The 25,548-nt window shown below is 43.7% G+C and overlaps 2 protein-coding genes across 2 annotated transcripts; one reads left to right on the top strand and one right to left on the bottom strand.

Annotated features, from left to right (window-relative positions):
* The first annotated feature begins 4,500 nt into the window (after nt 1–4,500).
* Nucleotides 4,501–11,011, top strand: gpr75 (G protein-coupled receptor 75). Its single transcript, XM_046354747.1, has 5 exons — nt 4,501–4,640; nt 5,500–5,771; nt 5,853–6,106; nt 6,749–7,134; nt 7,349–11,011. The coding sequence occupies exons 2-5, from the start codon at nt 5,698–5,700 to the stop codon at nt 8,321–8,323; spliced, it is 1,689 nt and encodes a 562-aa protein (XP_046210703.1). The 5' UTR covers nt 4,501–4,640; nt 5,500–5,697; the 3' UTR covers nt 8,324–11,011.
* Nucleotides 11,012–11,349: 338 nt separating this feature from the next.
* Nucleotides 11,350–19,057, bottom strand: LOC124038648 (endoplasmic reticulum lectin 1-like). The gene is made up of 13 exons (XM_046354748.1): nt 18,720–19,057; nt 18,328–18,432; nt 18,103–18,183; nt 17,856–17,933; nt 17,620–17,748; nt 17,186–17,409; nt 16,398–16,545; nt 15,051–15,215; nt 14,531–14,590; nt 14,268–14,392; nt 13,939–14,016; nt 11,626–11,701; nt 11,350–11,473 (listed from the first exon to the last, which is right to left on the bottom strand). The coding sequence occupies exons 1-13, from the start codon at nt 18,861–18,863 to the stop codon at nt 11,402–11,404; spliced, it is 1,485 nt and encodes a 494-aa protein (XP_046210704.1). The 5' UTR covers nt 18,864–19,057; the 3' UTR covers nt 11,350–11,401.
* Between the last annotated feature and the right edge of the window lie 6,491 nt (nt 19,058–25,548).

Here is a 25,548-nt window from a genome sequence, read left to right as displayed (position 1 = left end):
CTCCCCAGGAACAGGGCTGGATTGAAAACCTACAGGAGGGTAGCTCTCCAGGAACAGGGTTGGAGTTAAAACCTGCATGAGGGTATCTCTCCAGGAACAGGGTTGGATTGAAAACCTACAGGAGGGTAGCTATCCAGGAACAGGGTTGGAGTTAAAACCTACAGGAGGGTAGCTCTCCAGGAAACAGGTTTGGAGAGCCCTGCTCTAGAGGATAGGAACCATATTGTCCCAGGTCTCCAATGAAGTGTTCTTAGCCACAGTCTGTATGTGTTCAGATGATCGTTCATTATCATTAGATTAGGAGTGTTTCCCAAATGGACCCTTTTCCTTTTAGTGCACTACTTTTGACAAGGGCCCATAAGGCTCTGATCAAAAGTAGTGCACTATATAGGGAATAGTGTCATTTGGGACATAACTTAGATTTTAACCTGGCACACACATTTACATACTTGATGTTTGTGTACTTTGTTTATCTCTGCTATATGCATATTTTATTATGTGTGTATACCATGTGTATGTAACATAAATGCACAAACAGGTTTATTTATTTGTTTAAAGTGCTGATTTTATTATTCTTAAGAGTTGCTGGTAATGAAAGCTTTTGGTTTGTGAGTAGATAGATTGTTCAGCTTGTTAGTGACGGAGCATTTGATGTAATCTGCTCTCGCTTGGGCAATGATGACTATGTAGCAGAGTGAGTGTGTGAGTGTGTGTTCATTCCTCAAGGCTATGTGCAAGGTTTTCAGCTGATGGATACAGTTTAATCATCATGGCATGTCTAAACCCCTCTCAAAAGCCCAAGGGACTCATTTCCCAGACACAGATCAAGCCTGGTCCTGGACTAAAAAGCATGATATAAATGGAGTCTCCATTGAAACAAAGCTTTTTAGTCCAGGACCAGGCTTGATCTGTGTCTGGGAAACGGGGCCCAAGGAATAGCCAAACATCCTGTCCACCACCTTAGCATCGCACCCCTTCCCCTCTACTCATCAATATAACATTGTTCTCCATTCTTTTTAAAAACCCTAGTGAGAGATTTATTTTTGGTTCAATATTTACTTTTCCATGAAGACTTGAAAATCTAGTCTCATTGGTTCAGTTTAGTACCTCACACCTGTTTAGTGTAGTGCCAAAACTGCAGTGATTATTTTTAGATGTACTGTTTTCTGAAGAAAATAAAGAAATTCATGGGTTGTTTGTAACAAACTTTTTGTATGTGTGTCTTTGGGCTGGTTGGTTCTGGGATGGCTCCTATTCAGTGGTGTAAAGTATTTAAGTACAAATACTACTTAAGTAGTTTTTTGGGGTATCTGAATTTTACTTTACTATTTCTATTTTTGACAACTTTTACTGCACTACCTTCCTAGTGAAAATAATGTACATTTTACTCTGTACATTTTACTCTATACATTTTCCCTGACACCCAATAGTACTGGTTACATTATGAATTCTTAACAGGACAGGAAAATGGACCAATTCATGCACTTATCAAGAGAACATCCCTACTGCTTCTGATCTGGTGGACTCACTAAACACAAATGCTTGGAGTGTGTCCCTGTCTAACACCAAATAAATCAAATGTATGGTTTGCTTAATTTCAGCAATTTTAAATTATTTTTTACTTTTTATACATAAGTATAACCCAATGTTAGACTTTTACAATAATGACCCAATGTTAGACTTTTACTCAAGTAGTTTACTGGGCGACTTTTAAGTAATTTTCAATTAAGGAATCAACTTTTACTTAAATATGCCATTCGTGCTCCCGAGTGGCGCAGCGGTCTAAGGCACTGCATCTCAGTGCTAGAGGCGTCACTACAGACACCCTGGTTCAGAGGTCTAAGGCACTGCGTCTCAGTGCTAGAGGTGTCACTACAGACACCCTGGTTCAGAGGTCTAAGGCACTGCGTCTCAGTGCTAGAGGCGTCACTACAGACACCCTGGTTCAGAGGTCTAAGGCACTGCGTCTCAGTGCTAGAGGTGTCACTACAGACACCCTGGTTCAGAGGTCTAAGGCACTGCGTCTCAGTGCTAGAGGTGTCACTACAGACACCCTGGTTCAGAGGTCTAAGGCACTGCGTCTCAGTGCTAGAGGTGTCACTACAGACACCCTGGTTCAGAGGTCTAAGGCACTGCGTCTCAGTGCTAGAGGTGTCACTACAGACACCCTGGTTCAGAGGTCTAAGGCACTGCGTCTCAGTGCTAGAGGTGTCACTACAGACACCCTGGTTCAGAGGTCTAAGGCACTGCATCTGCATCTCTGCTAGAGGTGTCACTACAGACACCCTGGTTCAGAGGTCTAAGGCACTGCGTCTCAGTGCTAGAGGTGTCACTACAGACACCCTGGTTCAGAGGTCTAAGGCACTGCGTCTCAGTGCTAGAGGTGTCACTACAGACACCCTGGTTCAGCGGTCTAAGGCACTGCGTCTCAGTGCTAGAGGCGTCACTACAGACACCCTGGTTCAGAGGTCTAAGGCACTGCGTCTCAGTGCTAGAGGTGTCACTACAGACACCCTGGTTCAGAGGTCTAAGGCACTGCGTCTCAGTGCTAGAGGTGTCACTACAGACACCCTGGTTCAGAGGTCTAAGGCACTGCATCTCTGCTAGAGGTGTCACTACAGACACCCTGGTTCAGAGGTCTAAGGCACTGCGTCTCAGTGCTAGAGGTGTCACTACAGACACCCTGGTTCAGAGGTCTAAGGCACTGCGTCTCAGTGCTAGAGGTGTCACTACAGACACCCTGGTTCAGCGGTCTAAGGCACTGCGTCTCAGTGCTAGAGGCGTCACTACAGACACCCTGGTTCAGAGGTCTAAGGCACTGCGTCTCAGTGCTAGAGGTGTCACTACAGACACCCTGGTTCAGAGGTCTAAGGCACTGCGTCTCAGTGCTAGAGGTGTCACTACAGACACCCTGGTTCAGAGGTCTAAGGCACTGCGTCTCAGTGCTAGAGGTGTCACTACAGACACCCTGGTTCAGCGGTCTAAGGCACTGCGTCTCAGTGCTAGAGGTGTCACTACAGACACCCTGGTTCAGAGGTCTAAGGCACTGCGTCTCAGTGCTAGAGGTGTCACTACAGACACCCTGGTTCAGAGGTCTAAGGCACTGCGTCTCAGTGCTAGAGGTGTCACTACAGACACCCTGGTTCAGAGGTCTAAGGCACTGCGTCTCAGTGCTAGAGGCGTCACTACAGGTTCGAATCCAGGCAGGATCACAACCTGCTGTGATTGAGAGTTCCATAGGGCGGCGCTCAATTAGCCCAGCGTCGTCCGGGTTTGGCTGGGTTTGGCCGGGTTTGGCTGTCCATTATAAATAAGAATTTGATCTTAACCGATTTGCTTAGTTAAAGGTTAAAATTAAAAATAGACAAATGAGCACTTCCACCACTGTTCATATTGAAGTTAGTCACAGCGACATGTATCCTCTATAGGGCAGCCGTGGTACAGTTCCTGTACCTTCATATCAAGTACATGCATCTTTGATGTGCAGTGCTAGTTGTGCAATATTAGATGGCACTTTGACTGGTTTAACCGTAGCCTACCAGGTTGAGAGGGTACCTTAATCCATCGAGGGTCTCAATGAACAAATATACTGTACCCTACAAAGAGAGGGAATTCTAGAACGAGTTGGAACCCAATATTACCTAAATGTATTTCTACATAATGTTGCGGTTTATCGCCCATGAGAATGGATTCGTATCCTTTTGATTCCGTTAGAATGAGATGTTCAAGCTAGAGGTTGACAGCCTGAGGTGGTAACTGGTACCCGCAAGGAGGACAGCCTGAGGTGGTAACTGGTACCTGCAAGGAGGACAGCCTGAGGTGGTAACTGGTACCCGCAAGGAGGACAGCCTGAGGTGGTAACTGGTACCTGCAAGGAGGACAGCCTGAGGTGGTAACTGGTACCCGCAAGGAGGACAGCCTGAGGTGGTAACTGGTACCTGCAAGGAGGACAGCCTGAGGTGGTAACTGGTACCCGCAAGGAGGACAGCCTGAGGTGGTAACTGGTACCCGCAAGGAGGACAGCCTGAGGTGGTAACTGGTACCTGCAAGGAGGACAGCCTGAGGTGGTAACTGGTACCCGCAAGGAGGACAGCCTGAGGTGGTAACTGGTACCCGCAAGGAGGACAGCCTGAGGTGGTAACTGGTACCCGCAAGGAGGACAGCCTGAGGTGGTAACTGGTACCCGCAAGGAGGACAGCCTGAGGTGGTAACTGGTACCCGCAAGGACAGCCTGAGGTGGTAACTGGTACCCGCAAGGAGGACAGCCTGAGGTGGTAACTGGTACCTGCAAGCGCTGATGTTAAAGATGTACAAACATCAAATAGAAATAGTGACACGAATATATACACAGTTAATAACATACATGTAGTACCAGTACCGAAACGAATATGTGGTTAAATGACATGTAAAATACCTATCCAGGCCTGGTAAGATCTGGCATGCGTCAGCAACACCTAGGTAGGGGAACGCGCCCAGTACTGTATATGTCATATCCCACGTCTTACCGATGTACTGCGCCCGGTCTTCGTCTTCTCCCGGATAAAACAAAAATGGATACATCACATCGACAATAAAATACACGCTCTTTTTGAATGATATATTGTGAATAAAAGTGCTTGTGGTTATAATGCATGCGGACGGTAAGTTGGTACTGGTACTACATGTATGTTATTAACTGTGTATATATTAATGCATGCGGACGGTAAGTTGCCAATTCCGAATATGAAAATGTAACCTATTGGTTGTATAACAATGAGGCCTATGTCTATTTTCGCGTCTTTTTTTCTCTATTAGCGTTCACATCAATATGACAATGTCTTTATGATTTTCAAGTAAACCGCAATATTAGGTTGCATACAGAATATAAGTATCGTATTTTATTGCTTCTGATTATCTGTGAAGGAATAGTTCGTTTTTTTTCTAATGCCTGTAGCTGTGGTGGTGGCTGGATGGAGAGCAACACCTTGAGTATTGTATTGGTTTTCATAACCATGATCAAATGACCATGATGACTCGACTATCGTATTGAAATCGTTTTGCATCAGAGCATTCACACGCACATACAGATAAATGCAGATGCGGTAAACCTGTATGTTTCACTAAGTAAATGTGATCATTTTAGAATTCCATGTACATTTTCATTATCGATAGTCCTACACAAAAGCTGCAGCTCCTATATTTTCGTCGTAAGCTCAACCATATTCTATCATTCTATCCAAATCTATTGTGTAATCATATTAAACAGATATGTAAAACCCTCGACAATAATGATAGAAGGATTAGATTAGATTAGATTACTGTGTAGGCTCCACATTTGATTTGTTTGCTCTTGCTTCAGCCTAAGCCTATTTAGACTTCAGTGCTTGTCTGGCAGGAAGGGGGGGGGGCTTTTTCCATTGAAAGAGCAGAATTATTATCATTCACAATGGTCCTCATACATGTCTTTCATTGTAATAATATGGTGTTGTAATAAACTCAGATTTCTCTGTTTCTATGTAGAAATCTGGGGTCTTTCCCATGACCAAGGGGACCATGTCAGTGGAGGAGACAGCAGATACCTTCACCATCCTGTTCAGTGAAATGATGTGAACACCTGTGAGGCTGTTCTCCAGTCTTTACTGACCCAATGGAGAAAGTCCATTAAAACAGCGTTTTAGTCCAGGACTAGGCTTAATCTGTGTCTGGGAAAGCAGCCCTATGTGTATGATGAATGTGACCAGTCTGCCGTCAGTCTGCCACCACCACACCTACAACAGCAGCCTGGGCCCGAGGTGCGTGGGTTGAAAAGAAAAAGACACATTTGTGTGGAATGTAAGGAATATGTATCAGCCATCTTCTCCTCCTCCCTCTAGGTCCTCCTCCTCTTCCTCCCCTGGCTGGGCCCTGATCCACACGGCTACCCTCACTTCCTGCTCTCTCCTCCTCATCCTCATATTCTTTCTGGGTTCTTACGGCAACCTGGTGGTGTTCCTCTCCTTCTTCCACCCGGCCTTCCGCAAGTTCCGCACCAACTTCGACTTCATGATCCTGAACTTATCATTCTGTGATATGATTATATGTTGCGTGACTGCGCCGATGTTCGCATTGGTGCTTTTCCTGGACTCAGGTCAGTAGACTGTATATACCATAGAATACCATTCTGGAACTTTGAGGATTTATAACATAGCCTCTATAGTCATTTCATAGGATCTCTATGATATTTACTTCCTTCTGTTCTTTACTTAGTTCTTGTCTCTTGCTTCAGCTAAGACACTGGGCCCTGTCTGTCCCCAATTAATAGATTTTTGTTTTGGGTGGCAGGTAGCCTTGTGGTTAGAGCTTTAGAGCATGTTCGAATCCTAGAGCCAACAAGGTGAAATCTGTTGATGTACCCTTGAGCAAGGCACTTAGCCCTTATTGCTTCAGGATTGCAGTTGATAATGGCTGACCCTGGCCGTGACCTCACTCTCCGAGGCTTTCTCGGGGAGTTGGTATATGCCAAAAAAAAACAATTTTCTAATTCACAAATAGGATGAATATAATCACCCACCTAATTATTATTCTTGTTCTGTTGTGTGCCTATTTGAGTTCGCTTAGCTTAATAAACCAATAGAAAAGTCCCAAAACAGCAAACTGTTCCCATCTAGCACTCTAGACAGACTCAACCAAATGATCCAAGTATTTGAAAGTATTTTTCCAAATATTTGAACCCCGGTCTGATTCTTGAAGGTTTGCAAAAGTCTAAAGAGTTAACTTTATTTTGTTCCAGGAGGAGGGGGTGGCGTGTCAAAGACTTTTTGCTTCACCTTCCACCTGACCAGCTCTGCCTTCATCATCATGTCTCTGGAGACGGTAGCTGTGATCGCCCTCCATCGGCTCCGTATGGTCCTGGGCCAGCAGCCCAACCGCATGGCCTCGCTCCCCTGTACTCTGGCTCTCACCGCCCTCCTCTGGACCTCTAGCTTTACTATGGCTGCCCTGCTCACCCTGCGAGCCTACCCCATGAAGGAGGGACCCTGCCTGCCTCACTTCGGCCTAACGGGTGGGCCTGCAAGGGTGGTTCTATATGTCTACCTGGCAGACTTTGCATTCTGCGTGGCGGTGGTGTCTGTCTGCTACCTGATGATCGCTCAGACGCTGAGGAAGAATGCACAGGTGAGAGAGAGAGAGAGGGAGGGATGGATGAATTGGATCGATAGATGGATGAATGACATTTGATTTCGTGTCAGGTAAATCACATTAGCGACCCACCCCTTGCGGGATTATTTGTATAAGTTAATTACTTATAACTTGCTATAAGCAAAATAATGTTATGACTTATATCATGTTGTCTCTCTATGCTAAGTGGTTGTTCCCATCCTGTCCCCAGGTGAGGAAGTGCCGCGTCATCACTGTAGACGCCACACGCCCGCCGCTACCACAACCCCCTCCCCCGCTCATGGCGGCCGGCATAGAGAGCATGCAGTGTGCCGTCCAGGTTCCTTCACTCTACCGCAACCAGACCTACAACAAGCTCCAACACATTCAGACTCACTCCTACACTAACAGACCCACCAGCCAGGGTCTAGTACCCGGGGCTGCCCAGGGAGCTACCTGCTGCCAGCTCGTCTCTACGGTCAACCTGGCCACAGTTAAAGACTCCAAGGCTGTAGTAACCTGTGTGGTGATTGTGTTCTCCGTCCTTCTCTGTTGTCTCCCCATGGGCGTCTCCTTAGCCCAGGACGTCCTCTCTCCAGAGAGCAGCTTCGCTCACTACCAGTTCGAACTGTGCGGTTTCGCGCTCATCTTCCTCAAGTCGTGCATCAACCCATTCGTGTACTCTCGCAACAGTGCCGGGCTTCGCCGGCGCGTCCTCTGCTGCCTCCAATGGGTGGCGCTGGTGTTCCTCTGCTGCAAGCACAAGACACGGCTCCATGCCATGGGTAAAGGTAGTCTCGAGGTCAACCGTAACAAGTCCTCGCACCACGAGACCAACTCTGCCTATGTCCTCTCACCCAAGCCACAAAGGAGACTGGTGGATCAAGCCTGTGGACCCAGTCACTCCCGGGACTGTGCCCCCAGTCCAAGAGCTACGGGCGGGCATGGTGGGCGTAAGCCCAGGCCCCCTAGCACCTCCACCCCCATCAACACCCGTATCGAGCCCTACTACAGTATCTACAACAGCAGCCCCTCTGCAGGACCCGGCTCCCCTACCAACAGTCTGCAGCCTGCTGCCAACTCCTCCTCCTCCCAGGCCTTTGGGTTCAACAAGTCCTATGTTGCCATGCACTATCACATCCACCAGGAGGTGCTGCAGGACGTTGAGAGCACCTCAGCCCATAAGATACCCATACCTTCAGTCTGATTAACCACCATGATTGATTGGATCCCTTCAGTCTAAACTGACAAATAACCTTGACTTAGACCTGAAGACTTGTGTTGGCTCGCCAATCTAATGCCAATAGGCTTTAGTTCAGTGGGCTAACATAGTCTTGTGGTTCTGCCGGACTTTGAGAGCACCTCGGTGCATCAGATCTCCATACCTTCAGTTTAACTTACCACAATGATTTATACATGAATTGATTTGTTTATTGATCAGATACTGTACTTCGAGTGTAACCCTGCCACCATGCTGAAATTTGAGAGGGATTGGGCACATAGATCAGGGATGCTAAAAGTTACTATAATATTATATGACTATCACCACAAGACACCAGAGAGTAAACGGTACTAATTGTCTGAATATCATGTGGTATTGAACTGTTAGAGGTAAAGAATAACCCCCATTGACTTTAGAATATTAAATGGATGATCTCTTAGTCCAGAGGGAGAGAAACAGCACTGATCCCATATTGTTATTGATGTTACTGAAATAAGTGGAATCACTTTTTACACTGACATGACATTTTTCATATTGTACAATTTATATGGTCTTTCTCGTCATAATAATACTGTATTTGTGAGTCTCATACATGTTCTATGATATCAGTAAATGTTTTGCAAGTGCAATGTGTCCAGTGCGCTCCTGGCAAAGAAAATATCTAAATTGAAGATCTATTGTAGATCCACAAAGGTAAACACCTCTTGTGGAGTAAGAGACCTCTGGTGGTCAACTAATCAACCTGCAACTCACTGTCCAAGCTTTTGTCATGTCACACAGTGATGTCCAGTACAGATGCTCTCAACCCCCAGACGTTTCACCATGTTGTTGAGCTAACTCATCTGATTCACCTAGTCAACACGTTCAATCAGGTGAGCTAGCTGTGTAATAGTTCAAATACATGGAATGTAAGGGGTTACTGAGAAGTTTGAGAACCCCTGATCTATTGTAACACATTATCTACCAGTGATCAGACAGAAGTCACTTTTTGTTCAGAGAAGAGCATCAGTTGGTCTTTTACTAAATGTGTCATGTTTGAGAGCTGAGGACCAATCAGGTTATCATATTGTGGCTAGCTATCCAAGACCATGGGGTATGACTAGAATTCATTTCAACCTAACTTTGTTCAGATAGTTTTATTTATTTTTTCAGTGTATTCCTCATTTAAACCACAGAACACACCAGATTTAGAAATCCACAGAAATGACATCTGATTTAGTGCATAACCAATGTTAATCATCAGCGCTCGTCGATAAGATCCGGGGATTGAAGTCACAGCACATCAGTTTATAAGATACTCTCAATCACCCTGTAACGTAACAACAACCAGGGTTGGGGTCAATTTCAGAAGGAAACTGAAATTCAAATCCTAATTTTCCTTACTGCTTTCGAATGAGGAAATTGGAATTTCAGTTTCCTGAATTGACAAATGGATTTGACCCCAACCCTGACACCAAAGCCCCAGTCTTACTATGCCCAGATATTGTTTGTCCAAATATTTTTAAATTCAAATGGACTTTGTCGGAAGATACTGTATCTACAAACAAAAAAATGCGTATAATTGTCAAGGACAAGCATGTAATCAAACTGAAATGAAACCCAAATAAATACAGTTAAAATGCTGCCGATAAAACCAACTACGTATAAAAACATGAGCAGAGAAAATGATTTGATGTAGAGGTGCTGACTACCGGCGAATAAACTATCAGCTCTATAAATAAAGATTCACACACTATATAAACTCCTTGTCATTTATTGGGTAAATCACCATGTTTCGGCATCACTCTGCCTTTAGGGTAATGTCATGAATGCTTAAACCAGATTATGTAGACAAACAGTGGAATTAGTGCAACCAATGACAATAGTGAAGGGTGTCATGATTAAGTTAATTAGAATGAATTGAGTGAAACAATAAATAAATATAGCATATTGAATATATTAGGCTATTGTTATCATATGGAAACAAATATTGTATATATATTAGCACCAACATACATTGTTCAATTCAATTTCACATATATATTTGTTCCCATTTCATAAAAACATGTGTTAATGTCATCTTTTGGTTCAACCATAATGCATAATCAACAGGGGGAACATATTGGGTGTACGCTGATAAGCTGTAGAAAGAATATATCCATTCATAAGACTTGTTCATAAAATGGGCCTGAGATCAAAGTCAATATTCAGACCATTAGTGGTCAATGTTTTTATAGAGGATATCCAGTAGGCCTCCCTTTGTAGTAGTAGAATCTCAATGTTACCTCCTCTCCTTGGTAGAGCAACATGCTCAATGCCTGTCTATTTGAGAGGAGAGAGGTTGATTAGCTGCTACTGGATAGTCAATGTTATTTAACAGTTTCACTCAATTATTAAGTTAATTAGAATTAATTATGACACACTCCACTAATGTCATTGGTTGCGCTAATTGCACTGTTGTCTATATAACCTGGTTTTAGCAATCATGACATTATCCTGAAGAGAACACAGTGATGCCGAAATGTTGGTGATTTACCCAATAACTTACTGGGGGTTTATATATAGTGTTCAACTACAACATGGAGGCTGGTTATCCTGATGATGCTGTTTGAATGATTGGCTGTTCTGTCCAGGCATCTTGGCCAGAGAACACTAGAACTAACCTGCACTAAGAGGAAGATCTGAAGTCCAGTCCATAGAGCCTTGTGATGTGAACAGGGTCCCATTTCCAACTCAGATCACATATAAGGTTTATCATAACGTTTTTGATGCAATATGGAGTTGGTTCAGTACATAGGAGGTTTAAGCCTGGAAGAGGGGGGCTGTGGCCCTGGGTTCAACACGCTCCTCTCCAAGTCCATGTCAGTCTGGACCTCCTGAGTAGTGCCATGGGCCTTGGTTCATCCAGTCTTCCATTTCAGGACATCTTTGCCTAAATCCCTGTCCTTTATTTTCTAGAACAAAGAAGACGTTTTACTAGATGTGCACATCATTTTCTCAATTTAAATGTAGTAAAACGTCTTCATTTTTACTTCTACTTATCCCTCCTTTTCGCCGTCTCTTCAGCTTCCTCTGTCTGTGCTGTTAGCTGGAGATGGATAGAAGGCCTTTCTCATCAGCTGTGTCCAGGATCTGGCATATAACTGGAGACTCAACCTGATGGGAGAAAAAAATAACCTGATCATGTTTATTTGCCTTGTGTAGTGAATACACTGGAAACCTGACTCGCCCAACCGCTTGCGGTAAAAACAGCAAGAATGGGTTTAACCATAACATGGTGCGACAGTGATGTGTGTGTGCATTCTTACCCCGAGGACGTACTGGCAGGTCTGAGGCTCCAGCATGTACACAGTGACGGCATGGGGAGACTCAGACTCCTTACACCTGAGACACAGGACGGGCTTCAATCAGAGACCAGCTGTGTATTCAGTGACATGAAACGTTCTGAACGAGAATGCCAAGTGTGCAAAGCTGTCATCTAGGCAGAGGGAATCTCAAAGTCATTTGGATTTGTTTCAACACTTTTTTGGTTACTACATGATTCCATGTGTGTTATTTAATAGTTTATGTCTTCACTATTATTCTACAATGTACAAAATAGTAAGAAAAACTCTTGAATGAGTAGGCGTGCCCAAACTGGTACTGTATATTATATTAAGAGACCCTACTAGACCACACCAATGATGACTCACTATATACAGTGCCAGTCAAAAGTTTGGACACCTACTAATTCAAGTGTTTGAATTTTTTATAAATTTTAGAATAATAGTGTAGAGATCAAAACTATGGAAACACATATGGAATCATGTAAACTCAGCAAAAAAAGAAACGTCCCTTTCTTTCAAAAATAATTTGTAAAAATCCAAATAACTTCACAGATCTTCATTGTAAAGGGTTTAAACACTGTTTGCCATGCTATGAACCATTAATGAACATGCACCTGTGGAACGGTCGTTAAGGCACTAACAGCTTACAGACGGTAGGCAATTAAGGTCACAGTTATGAAAACAGGACACTAAAGAGGACTTTCTATGGACTCTAATAAATTGCAATGTCCGTACTGTGAGACGCCTAAGACAGCACTACAGGGAGACAGAACAATTGATCGTCCTTGCAGTGGCAGACCACGTGTAAAAACACCTACACAGGATTGGTATATCCGAACATCACACCAGCAGGACAGGTACAGGATGGCAACAACAACTGCCCGAGTTGCAGCAGAAACACACAATCAGTGCTCAGACTGTCGGCAGTGGGCTTATAGGCCTGTTGTCTGATGAGGACCTGCCTTACATCACCGTGTCAGGTAGCCTTCCACAAACTTCTCACAATAGGTTGGGTGAATTTTGGCCCATTCCTCCTGACAGAGCTGGTGTAACTGAGTCAGGTTTGTAGGCCTCCTTGCTCACACACTTTTATAGTTCTGCCCACAAATCTTCTATAGGATTGAGGTCAGGGCTTTGTGATGGCCACTCCAAAACCTTGACTTTGTTGTCCTTAAGTCATTTTTCCACAACTTTGGAAGTCATTGTCCATTTGCGACAAAGCTTTAACTTCCTGACTGATGTCTTGAGATGTTACGTCACTATATCCACATCATTTTCTGTCCCTCATGATGCCATCTATTTTGTGAAGTGCACCAGTCCCTCCTGCAGCAAAGCACCCCTACAAAATGATGCTGCCACCCCGGTGCTTCACGGTTGGGATGGTGTTCTTCGGCTTGCAAGCATCCCCCTTTTTCCTCCAGACATAAATAACAATGGTCATTATGGCCAAGCAGTTATATTTTTGTTTCATCAGACCAGAGGACATTTCTCCAAAAAAATACGATCTTTGTCCCCATGTGCAGTTGCAAACCGTAGTCTGACTTTTTATGGCGGTTTTGGAGCAGTGCCTTCTTCCTAGCTGAGCGGCCTTTCAGGTTTTACTGATATAGGCCTCGTTTTACTGTGGATATAGATACTTTGTACCTGTTTCCTCCAGCATCTTCACAAGGTCCATTGCTGTTTTTCTGGGATTGATTTGCATTTTTCGCACCAAAGTACCTTCATCTTTAGGAGACAGAACGCGTCTCCTTCCTGAGCGGTATGACGGCTGCCTGGTCCCATGGTGTTTATACTTGCGTACTATTGTTTGTACAGATGAATGTGGTACCTTCAGGCGTTTGGAAATTGCTCCCAAGGATGAACCAGACTTTAAAAAAATGTTCCCATGATGTCAAGCAAAGAGGCACTGAGTTTGAAGGTAGGCCTTGAAATACATCCACAGGTACACCTCCAATTGACTCAAATGATGTCAATCATCCTATCAGAAGCTTCTAAAGCCATGACATAATTTTCTGTAATTTTCCAAGCTGTTTAAAGGCACAGTCAACTTAGTGTATGCAAACTTCTGACCCACTGGAATTGTGATACAGTGAATTATAAGTGAAATAATCTGTCTATAAACAATTGTTGGAAAAATTAATTGTGTCCTGCACAAAGTAGATGTCCTAACCAACTTGCCAAAACTATAGTTTGTTAACAAGAAATGTGTGGAGTGGTTGAAAAACGACTTTTAACAACCTAAGTGTATGTAAACTTCTGACTTCAACTGTATATAAGAATATTAAGAGCCCCTACTTGAGCTTGACGATGACCTGTCTGGGTTTCCCCGTCAGGTCACACACGTCCCCGTGGCCGTAGAAGAGAGACACCAGTCTGGAGAGGAAGTACAACAACCATGAAGTCCTTATCCTGACTATCAATCAATGTGTTGTCATTAGAAAATCACGTTTCCTGGACCCTGAAGAATCCTGTTCCTGGACTAAAACGCCCTTTCAATTGATATTCTCCATTGAGTTTATCTTTGTCCAGGACACCAGCCCCTAATGCCCCAATATTCATCAACATTGTGCTGATCAATGAAATCTTTAAAAAAAATAAACGTATTGTATAGCTGACGGACGTACTTGACTTTCTGGACCCCGTCATCTTTGAACTGGTAGGATCGGGCCACGTTCTTCTGAGCCCACAGCAGATGTTCCTCAGCGTTCCAACTGCCCACTACCACAATGTTCTTCCCCTGCTCCTTATCCTGGGAGAAAATCAATTCATCATCCTATATTAGATACTTTAACACAGCAAAAAATACACGAGGCACCCAGCCAGCCAAAACATCTTTCAGTCTACAGGAAATATAACATTACTGAGCTACTAAGTAAAGAACCCTTACCTCATGGTACTGATGTACATGCTTCCCATAGCAGAACTCATACTTCCACCATCCCACTCCCTGCAACACACATTCTAGACATCAGACAGAGGCTACAGTATGAAGAGTTGTGGGAGTTGAATTTACCACAATCAAGATGTAGAAACATCTCAAGGATGATCAATGGAAACAGGATGCAGCTGAGCTCAATTGAGTCTTATAGCAAAGGGCTGAATACTTATGTAAATAAGGTACGCGTTTGTTTTATAAATGTTGTAACATTTCTTAGAAACAGTTTTCGCTTTGTCATTATGGGGTATTGTGTGTAGATTGCTGAGGGCTTTTATTACATTTAATCAATTTTTGAATAAGGCTGTAACGTAACAAAATGTGGAAAAAGTCAAGGGGTCTAAATACTTAAGGCACTGAATATTACATTGAATTAACAACAGCAGCCAATGAGCAGTAGCCAATATGTGGCTGTAGACAATGAGCAGGTGTCCCTTTCAACCGCCAGCCTATCAGCAGGCCTCATACTAACCCCATGGAGACAGTAGGAGCCACTCAGGAACTCTTTGATCAGCTGCTCGTCTGTCAGACGGGAAATGTGGGTGGTTCCCACGGTAACCTGGGTCTGCCCGCCCACCACCAGGGGCTTATGGGTAGAGGAGAAGGCCTCCTCTCTCATGGGGGACGTACTCTCCTCCTGGAGGACAAGAGAGGGGAGGTGGTGTTTAGTTAGAAGACATTAAACAGACAGCTTCTAAACCTGGGTTGTGTTCAGTACAGACAAAACAGTTATCAAATAGTGGGAATAGCTACTTACCCGAACTTGTCCAACAGGAATACACATTTTTGTTCTTCTGATCATGACCCTGTATTACCCTATCAGTGGTGTAAAGTATTTAAGTAAACATATTTTAATGTACTACTTAAGTCATTTTTTGGGGTATCTGTGTATTTTTGACTACTTTTACTTCACTACATTCCTAAAGAAAATGCTGTACTTTATTCCATACATTTTCCCTGACACTCAAAAGTTCTCATTACATTTTGAATGCTTAACAGGACAGAAAAGGTCCAATTCACGCACTTATCAAGAAAACCTCCCTGGTCATCCGTACTGCCTATGATCTGACAACTCACTAAACACAAATGTTTTGTTTCTGAATGATGTCTGAGTGTTGGAGTGTGCCCCTGGCTATCTGTACGTTGTTGTTTTTTTACATGAAAAATTGTGCCATCTGATATGCTTAATATAAGGAATTTGAAACGATTTATACTTTTTAGTTTTGAAACCAAATACTTTTAGACTTTTACTCAAGTAGTATTTTACTGGGTGACTTTTACTTTTATTTGAGTAATTTCTATTAAGGTATCTTTACTTTTACTCACGTATGACAGTTGGGTAATTTTTTCACCACTGTTCCCCACTACCATCACCTCTTATCTTCAACATTCCCTTTTCTCCTGTCTTCTTTCTCACTCTCCCCTCTCTCTTTCTCCTCCCATAGTCTCTCTCCTGTCTTCTTTCTCACTCTCCCCTCTCTTTCTCCTCCCATAGTCTCTCTCCTGTCTTCTTTCTCACTCTCCCCCCTCTCTTTCTCCTCCCCTAGTCTCTCTCCTGTCTTCTTTCTCACTCTCCCCTCTCTTTCTCCTCCCATAGTCTCTCTCCTGTCTTCTTTCTCACTCTCCCCTCTCTTTCTCCTCCCCTAGTCTCTCTCCTGTCTTCTTTCTCACTCTCCCCCTCTCTTTCTCCTCCCCTAGTCTCTCTCCTCCCCCTCCTTTCTCACTCTCCCCTTTCTCTTTCTCCTCCCCTAGTCTCCCCCCTCTCTCTTTCTCCTCCCCTAGTCTCTCTCCTTCCCCCCTTCCCCCCCTCCTTTCTCACTTCTCTTTCCGGGGCAGCAGCAGCGGCAGTGAAGGGAGGTTTCAGCAGCTCCTCCTGCTCCCGGTCCATCTGAGAGAGACTATGAGGCCGCAGGGGAGAACCAGACATGGCCTGGCAGAAGATGGCATTCACTGGGGAGGACTTGAACCTAACAGACCACGGGATAAAGATATAAGCCTCCATATCATTTCAAACAAGGTAGTCCCCTTTACTTATAGTTGAGAAATACATCATGAGGGGAACTTGTTAGGTTTGGGATGCAGTTTACAGTAGACCTGCTGGTACCTGTAATTTTATTTAACTCTTACTTTAACAGGTAAGTTGACTGAGAACACATTCTAATTGACAGCAACAACCTGGGGAATAGTTACGTAGGAGAGGGGGGATGAATGAGCCAATTGTAAACTGGGGATGATTAAGTGGCCATGATGGTATGAGGGCCAGACCGGGAATTTAGCCAGGACACCGGGGTTAACACCTCTACTCTTATGATAAGTGCCACTGGATCTTTAGTGACCACAGAGAGTCAGGACACCCGTTTAATGTCCCATCCAAAAGATGGCACCCTACACAAGGCAATGTCCCCAATCACTGCCCTGGGGCATTGGGATATTTCTTTAGACAAGAGAAAAGAGGGCCTCCTACTGGCCCTCCAACACCACTTCCAGCAGCATCTGGTCTCCCATCTAGGGACTGACCCTGCTTAGCTTCAGTGGCAAGCCAGTAGTGGGGTGAAGGGTGGTATGCTGCTGTATTTTGGGTGTGTACCTCATTCTCTCTCTACCCACCTGTATTTGGGGTGTGCACAGATCAGAGGGGTCAGCACCACTACTTCGTACTCGCAGGTAGTGACCTCAGCGATAGAGAGGATCTCGTGCTTGGCTTCAGGGTGGCAGACATACAGCACGTTGGTGGAGCGAGGCGTGTTCTGTTTCAGGACACACGCCGTCCCGTGGGCCATCAACACCGGGTAGTATGGAGTCAGCTGGCCCTCCACGTTTTTAGTGGGAACCTAGAAACATTTATATTTTCATCGCTTAGCAGAGTCAATCGGCACATTCAACTTAGGTAGATAAACTAATCACAGCAAGTAAAACCTTCAAAATAGCGACCCATGATTAGAGAGAGAAATAAAACGAGAAAAGACAAAGTTCAAAGAATTCTTACGAAGTGTTTTTTTAAATGTATTTATGTGTATGAGTCAGAATGTTGAACAACCAACCTCTTTCTCAGCTTCTGGCGTGGGATCCATCTCCTCAACTTTCTCTACCTCTGCAATCTCTGTTCCTGAAGTGGCTGAAGACTCTGTCATCTTGGTCATGCTTCCCAAGACGTACTCCTGAACTTTGATCTGCCAGATCAACACGAAAATCATGTTGTTTTCTTATTTATTGCAACATACTTGATGGTAGACGTTATAATGATGCCAATTTTGAAGTAACATAATCTCCCACTGACCTGTCCAGTCTCCTTCTCCTCATGGTATTGTCTCACATGTTTCCCATGACACACCTCATACGTCCAGTATGACTCAATCTATTAATTAACACCACAACAAATGCCAGAAGAGACAGTGGTTAGCCTATCCATAGAAAGTGACAGCACAGTACATGACACACACTACCGTGACATTATTAGTGTTGCAGTGGTACTCAATATAGCCTATATTTAGACAGAAGTAGAAGTGAAACGGTTCAGTTCTCACTCTGTAGGAGCAGCTGCTCTCTTTGAACAGTGGGTCCAGCAGATCACCTGGAGTGGGACCAGCGTACACCTTGTCATCATCCTGAGAGAGAGAGGTGAGGAGAGAGAGAAAAAGAGAGGTGAGGAGACAGGCAGAACGACAAACAGACACAGAGGGGGACAGGAGGATAAGTGAGAAGCAATATTGTTGTAAAGAGTGAAACTGAAAAGGATTACTCGAACTCACACCATCTCCATTTGACAAGGAAGGCAGGAGACATTTGTATTTCTCCTTCTCTGTTGTTGTCATGATGACAAAGTCATCTTCTTTGTAGAAGGCACCTGAGGTTGGCTATGGAAGGACAGATTTAGGGTCAGATGTTGTGTAAGTGCTCTACTTTGCAGCAGTCATAACAGGCAAACTATGCATAGTCAGTTTCTGCGTTGGCAGTCATATGACAACAGCCATAACAAGGAATACCAGCTAGCTAGGCTTAAGCTTAACATACTTTATCACCATTTAAAACTAGCTAGCTAACGTTCACTTTTCAATGAAATCATAAATAACCAGCCATGATTTAACGTTAACTATGACAAAAACTATATGTATTCTCTATCACACAACCGCACAACACTCACCAGGGTGAATTCGGACCCGGGCCAGTTAATTTTGAATGGGATTTCATCAGTAAACGAAGGAGATCCACCTCTGTTAGCCGACACACCACAATAGACCTCCAACACACCCCCAAACAACACGAACAACAGCCGAGTCCCGTCCATTACCTCTGCAAGGCTCGATCGCTAACTACCTTCTACGGTGCCTGCCAAGGCATGAGATAGCTAACCTGAGTTAAAACCGGGTTAGCTTTGGAGTTAATCGTAAAATTATGAATCCATCTGGCTGTCTCTCTTTCATTTGTCAACACAGCGAACAGGAAGTATCCAGTCGTTTGCCACGTCTATTTCCGGTACAGCCGGTTTAGCCAGCTTTGGGACACACACCATCGGCAGTCTGTATTGGTTGGACTCCCTGAGTTGTGAATTGTTCTTGTGGGTGGCGACGGAAAACAACCCTACCACAATATACCCGGCTTCACCAAAAAATAAGCTTCCTGTCAACAAAAGCATATCTATAATCTTTAGGAACTCTACTTACCAGAAACCAACCTTACTAAAGCACAAACTGTTCGGGTCATTCTGTGCTGGCCTACTCACAGGGATCCTAAATCCGTACCCTTTGACCAATGCCCACCCTCCCCTACTTTCCTCAGGGTCTCAGGTGGTAGTTGTAATACTGTTGCACCCTGTATATAGCCTCGGTATTGTTATTTTACTTTTTATTTAAAAAAATACTTTAGTTTATTTCGTAAATATTTTCTTTACTCTATTTTGTGAACTGCATTGTTGACCCTTTTTTGGTACCATTTGAAAGGAAACACTTTGAAGTTTGAGGAAACGTTAATTTAATGTAGGAGAATATAACACATTAGACCTGGTAAAAGATAATACAAAGAACAAACCAAGGGCTTTCTTGTATTTTTTTTTGTACCATCATCTTTGAAATGCAAGAGAAAGGCCAATATATAATTGAGGAATCTAAGCACAATTTAGATTTTGGACACTAAGATGGCAGCAGTGTATGTGCAAAGTTTTGGACTGATTCAATGAACCATTTTATTTCTGTTCAAAATGTTGTAGCAAGACTGACCAAATGTGCCTAATTGGTTCATAACTGTGCACTCTCATCAAACAATAGCATGGTATTCTTAAACTCTACTATACTACTGTAAATTGGACAGTGCAGTTAGATTAACAAGAATGTAAGCTTTCAGCCAATAACATATATGTCTATGTCCTGGGAAATGTTCTTGTTACTTACAACCTCATGCTAATCACATTAGCCTACTTTTGCTCAACTTTCCCGCGGGGGACCCACCGATCCAGTGCAGGTTTTAAAGGCCTGAGGTTTGTAGTTTTTCAAAGCTTTGCCTACCGAGTACACATTGAGATATGGATGAAGTTGCACTTCCTAGGGCTTCCACTAGCTTGGATCGAGGGCTGAGGTTTTTGCCTGCCATATGAGTTCTGTTATACTCACATACATCATTCAAACAGTTTTAGAAACTTCAGAGTGCTTTCTGTCCAAATCTCACTTTTGGGCCTGAGTAGCAGGCAGTTTACTCTGGGAACCTTTTCATCCAAGCTACTCAATACTTCCCCCCAGTCCCAAATAAGTTTGTATAGGTCCTCAATGATGTCACCATTGCCCTAGATTCTAAGCAATGTTGTGCTGCTATTTTTATTGACTTGGCCTAAGCTTTTGATATGGTATACCATTAAATTCTTGTGGGCCGGCTAAGGAATATTGGTGTCTCTGAGGGGTCTTTGGCCTGGTTTGCTAACTACCTCTGTCATAGAGTACAGTGTTTAAAGTCTGAAAATCTGCTGTCTCAGCCACTGCCTGTCACCAAGGGAATACCGCAATGCTCAATCCTAGGCCCTGCAATCTTCTCAATTTCCATCAACAACATAGCTCAGGCAGTAGGAAGCTCTCTCATTCATTTATATGTAGATGATTGTCAATGCAGGATGTAGCTGGTGCATGGAAGTCAGGCGCAGGAGAGCAGAGATGAGTGAACACGAAGGCATTTCTGAGGCATTTGTAAGAACAGAACGCAACAGCATCACAAAAGAAAATACCCAAAACAAGTAAGGCAGCACAAAGTACGACAAACCAAGTACAATGTACCGGCTGCCATAAATCACGGATACACATAAAACCTGGCGCTAACCAGCCGAAAGCGTGCCAACCTCGACAATAAACAATACCCCACACAGACATGGAGCAACAGAGGGCTAAATACACATAGCCATTATGAGGAAACAAGGTGTGCAGGAAAACAAGACAAAACAAATGGAAAATGAAAGGTGGAGCGGCGATGGCTAGAAGACCGGTGACGTCGACCGCCTAACACCACCCAAACAAGGAGAGGGACCGACTTCAGAGGAAGTCGTGACAATGATACTGTCTTATATTCAGCTGGCCCCTCCCCATATTTTGTGTTAAATGCTCTACAACAACGCTTTCTTAGTGTCCAGCAAGCTTTCTCTATCCTTAACCTTGTTCTGAACACCTCCAAAACAAATTTCATGTAGTTTGGTAAGAAGAATGCCCCTCTCCCCATAGGTGTGATTACTACCTCTGAGGGTTAAGAGCTTCAGGTAGTCACCTCATACAAGTACTTGGGAGTATGGCTTGACAGTACACTGTCCTTCTCTCAGCACATATGAAAGCTGCAGGCTAAAGTTAAATCTAGACTTGGTTTCCTCTATCGTAATCGCTCCTCTTTCACCCCAGCTGCCAAAATAACTCTGATTCAGATGACCATCCTACCCATGCAAGATTACGGAGACATAATTTATAGATCAACATGTAAGGGTGCTCTCGAGCGGCTAGATGTTCTTTACCATTCGGCCATCAGGTTTGCCACCAATGCTTCTTATAGGATACATCACTGCACTCGATACTCCTCTGTAAACTGGTCATCTCTGTATACCTGTCGCAAGACCCACTGGTTGATGCTTACTTATAAGACCCTCTTAGGCCTCACTCCCCTTTATCTGATATATCTACTGCAGCCCTCATCCTCCACATACAGCACCCGTTCTGCCAGTCACATTCTGTTTAAGGTCCCCAAAACGCACACATCTCTGGGTCGCTCGTCTTTCCAGTTCGCTACAGCTAGCAACTGGAACGAGCTGCAACAAACACTCAAACTGGACAGTTTTATCTCAATCTCTTCATTCAAAGACTCAATCATGGACACTCTTACTGACAGTTGTTGCTGCTTTGTGTGATGTATTGTTGTCTCTACCTTGCCCTTTGTGCTGTTGTCTGTGCCCAATAATGTTTGTACCATGTTTTGTGCTGCTACCATGTTTTGTGCTGCTACCATGTTGTGTTGCAACTATGTTGTTGTCATGTTGTGTTGCTGCCATTCTGCCTTGCTATGCTGTTATTATTAGGTCTGTCTTTATGTAGTGTTGTCTCTCTTGTTGTGATTTGTGTTTTGTCCTATATTTATTATTATTATTATTGTTTTTTCCTTAAAAAAAAAAATCCCATCCCCTGTCCTCGCGGGCCTTTTGCCTTCGGTCGGCAGTCATTGTAAATAAGAATTTGTTCTTAACTGACTTGCCTAGTTAAATAAAGGTTAAATAAAAAATAATAAGTTTTACAACTTTACAACCACGTCGTAAATTCCTTTTAGAAACTCGTCTCCCTGACCATGCCATTTGGGAGAGAGAGGGTCACAATTGAACAAAAGAACTCTCCCGCCAAATTCTACTACATCCCAGAATTTGAAAATGAAACAATATTCCTATTTTTGAGAATTTGTAAACGGTCGGTGGAGAAGCCAGCTACAACCCGGTCCGGTTGGTTTCATGTTTATGACCTCATTAAAGACAATATAGCCACATTACCCTAACTCTGTTTTATACAGGTACCTCAATTATGATGCTTGCATCTAATTATTGTATAAACTGAGTGAGTAAAGATGATTCGTGAAATGATGTAATGTGATGTTAACCTTTAAAATGAGAGAATTGGTCTTCATTGTAAAGTTTAACTAAGTCAGTAGCCACGCCCAAGTGAGTGGACATTGTTTGGAAATGATGAACCAACACCTTTTCTAAATTTCTACAAAAGCCCCCGTGACCCAAAGTCAACTAATTTCCAAATAACGGGGGTACTTGTCTTCCACGTTGAAAAGGTCTAATTTCAACTCTACAGGCCAGGAAATGAGAGAGCTTGTGCCAAACGTGAAATGGTATTAACTCTGAACTATTGATCACCTAAAGAAGAAGTGCATATGAAACTAACAAACTCAGATTAAAAATAAACGTCCTGTTTTTCAGAGATCATTTGTAAAAATCCAAATAACTTCACAGATCTTCATTGTAAAGGGATTAAACACTGTTTCCCATGCTTGTTCAATTAACCATAAACCTTTAATGAACATGCACCTGTGGAACGGACGTTAAGACACTAACAGCTTACAGACGGTAGGCAATTAAGGTCACAGTTATGAAAACTTAGAACACTAAAGAGGCCTTCCTACTGACTCTGAAAAACACCAAAAGAAAGATGCCCAGGGTCCCTGCTCATCTGCGTGAACGTGCCTTAGGCATGCTGCAAGGAGGCATGAGGACTGCAGATGTTGCCAGGGCAATAAATGACAATGTCCATACTGTGAGACCCCTAAGACAGCGCTACAGGGAGACAGGGCGGACAGCTGATCGTCCTCGCAGTGGCAGACCACGTGTAACAACACCTGCACAGGATCGGTACATCCAAACACCACACCTGCGGGACAGGTACAGGATGGCAACAACAACTGCCCGAGTTACACCAGGAATGCACAATCCCTCCATCAGTGCTCAAACTGTCCGCAATAGGCTGAGAGAGGCTGGACTGAGGGCTTGTAGGCCTGTTGTAAGGCAGGTCCTCACCAGACATCACCAGCAACAACATCACCTATGGGCACAAACCCACCGTCGCTGGACCAGACAGGACGTCTTCACTGACGAGTCCCGCTTTTCTGTCACCAGGGGTGATGGTCGGATTCGCATTTATCGTCGTAGGAATGAGCGTTACACCGAGGCATGTACTCTGGAGCGGGATCGATTTGTAGGTGAAAGGTCCGTCATGGTCTGGGGCGGTGTGTCAGCGCCATCGAACTGAGCTTGTTGTCATTGCAGGAAATCTCAACGCTGTGTGTTACAGGGAAGACATCCTCCTCCCTCATCTGGTACCCTTCCTGCAGGCTCATCCTGACATGACCCTCCAGCATGACAATGCCACCAGCCATACTGTTTGTTCTGTGCGTGATTTCCTGCAAGACAGGAATGTCAGTGCTCTGCCATGGCCAGCGAAGAGCCCTGATCTCAATCCCATTGAGCAAGTCTGTTGGATCGGAGGGTGAGGGCTAGGGCCATTCCCCCCAGAAATGTCAGGGAACTTGCAGGTGTCTTCGTGGAAGAGTGGGGTAACAACTCACAGCAAGAACTGACAAATCTGGTGCACTAAATGAGGAGGACATGCACTGCAGTACTTAATGCAGCTGGTGGCCACACCAGATACCGACTGTTACTTTTGATTTTGACCCCCCCTTTGTTCAGGGACACATTATTCCATTTCTGTTAGTCACATGTCTGTGGAACTTGTTCAGTTTATGTCTCAGTTGTTGAATCTTGTTATGTTCATACAAATATTGACACATGTTAAGTTTGCTGAAAATAAACGCAGTTGACAGTGAGAGGACGTTTCTTTTTTTTCTGAGTTTATATCAGACATATGAGCAAATCTAGTATGAGAACACTGACCGACGAGGAAGCATCTCCAGAGAGAGATGAATCTCTAAGACCATGTGAACCTCTCCACGACGACCACGACGATAATCTACAAAGGACAATGGCGATCTCGACTGGGCAAACCAGAGCCTCACACCACCAGCTCAACTATCGAAGCCAGCTTCACGTAAATACAATGCATTTTTTCTGAATGAGCGATTGTTAGTGGCATATGTATTTATGCGAAAATAGCTTCCCAGGTTCGATAGAGACAGATGTTCCTTAGCCTTCCTTCCAAACCCCCTTCTCTTCTCTCTGAATCTATCGTGTTATAACTAAATTGTTTTTCATGTTTAGTCCACTAGGGACTGTATTTTACTGTATAATGTTATTATGTATTGTATATTCTATAATTGTTTACTTAGTTAGTAAGTCAATAATTGAGCCAATTGGTGTATGGATGATTTATAGTAAAGGCTGCATTCGTGCATGTCACGATCGTCGTAATAACATTTAGACCAAAGCGCAGCCTGATATGGGTTCCACATGTTTATTGAATGAAACACACAAAAACAATAATTAACGAACGAAACGTGAAGTAAATGAAGTGCTCACAGGCAACTACACATTAACAAGATCCCACAAAACACAGTGGGGAAATGGCTGCCTAAATATGATCCCCAATCAGAGACAACGAAAAACAGCTGCCTCTGATTGGGAACCATACCGGGCCAACATAGAAATAAACAACCTAGATTACCCACCCTAGTCATACCCCGACCTAACCAAAATAGAGGATAAAAAGGCTCTCTATGGTCAGGGCGTGACAGTGCAGATAGCCAAGAATTTTATCACGTTTGGAATGAGAACGGATGAGGTAGTAATTCATTAATAGAAGACTGCACTCGATAAGATATGAACAAATCTTTAGAGTCGATTCGTGAAATAGATTCTATAAACATTTTCCCGTGGTCCCCCGACTTCCTAGTTAATTAAAGTGTACATGATTTGTTTAATCACGTGATAATAATTACATATAGAGAATTGATTTGATAAAATAACAGTCTTCACATTTTATGACAAGCCAGAGACTACACAATCGCATCTGTGC

This window comes from Oncorhynchus gorbuscha, linkage group LG06, assembly GCF_021184085.1.
Source record: "Oncorhynchus gorbuscha isolate QuinsamMale2020 ecotype Even-year linkage group LG06, OgorEven_v1.0, whole genome shotgun sequence".
Taxonomy (NCBI): Eukaryota; Metazoa; Chordata; class Actinopteri; order Salmoniformes; family Salmonidae; genus Oncorhynchus; species Oncorhynchus gorbuscha.
Note: the sequence above shows the minus strand (reverse complement) of the source record. Positions and strands in the feature narration are given on the sequence as shown.

Excerpts from the sequence above, each read along its gene's own strand:
- gpr75 (XM_046354747.1), top strand. The coding sequence starts at position 5,698 with ATGTGTATGATGAATGTGACCAGTCTGCCGTCAGTCTGCCACCACCAC. Across the intron at positions 5,772-5,852 it reads AACAGCAGCCTGGGCCCGAG|GTCCTCCTCCTCTTCCTCCC; the intron begins GTGCGTGGGTTG and ends TCCTCCCTCTAG. Across the intron at positions 6,107-6,748 it reads GGTGCTTTTCCTGGACTCAG|GAGGAGGGGGTGGCGTGTCA; the intron begins GTCAGTAGACTG and ends ATTTTGTTCCAG.
- LOC124038648 (XM_046354748.1), bottom strand. The coding sequence starts at position 18,863 with ATGGACGGGACTCGGCTGTTGTTCGTGTTGTTTGGGGGTGTGTTGGAG. Across the intron at positions 11,702-13,938 it reads CAGGTCATCGTCAAGCTCAA|GTGTAAGGAGTCTGAGTCTC; the intron begins GTAGGGGCTCTT and ends CCTGTGTCTCAG. Across the intron at positions 11,474-11,625 it reads CCTGCCAGTACGTCCTCGGG|GTTGAGTCTCCAGTTATATG; the intron begins GTAAGAATGCAC and ends TTCTCCCATCAG.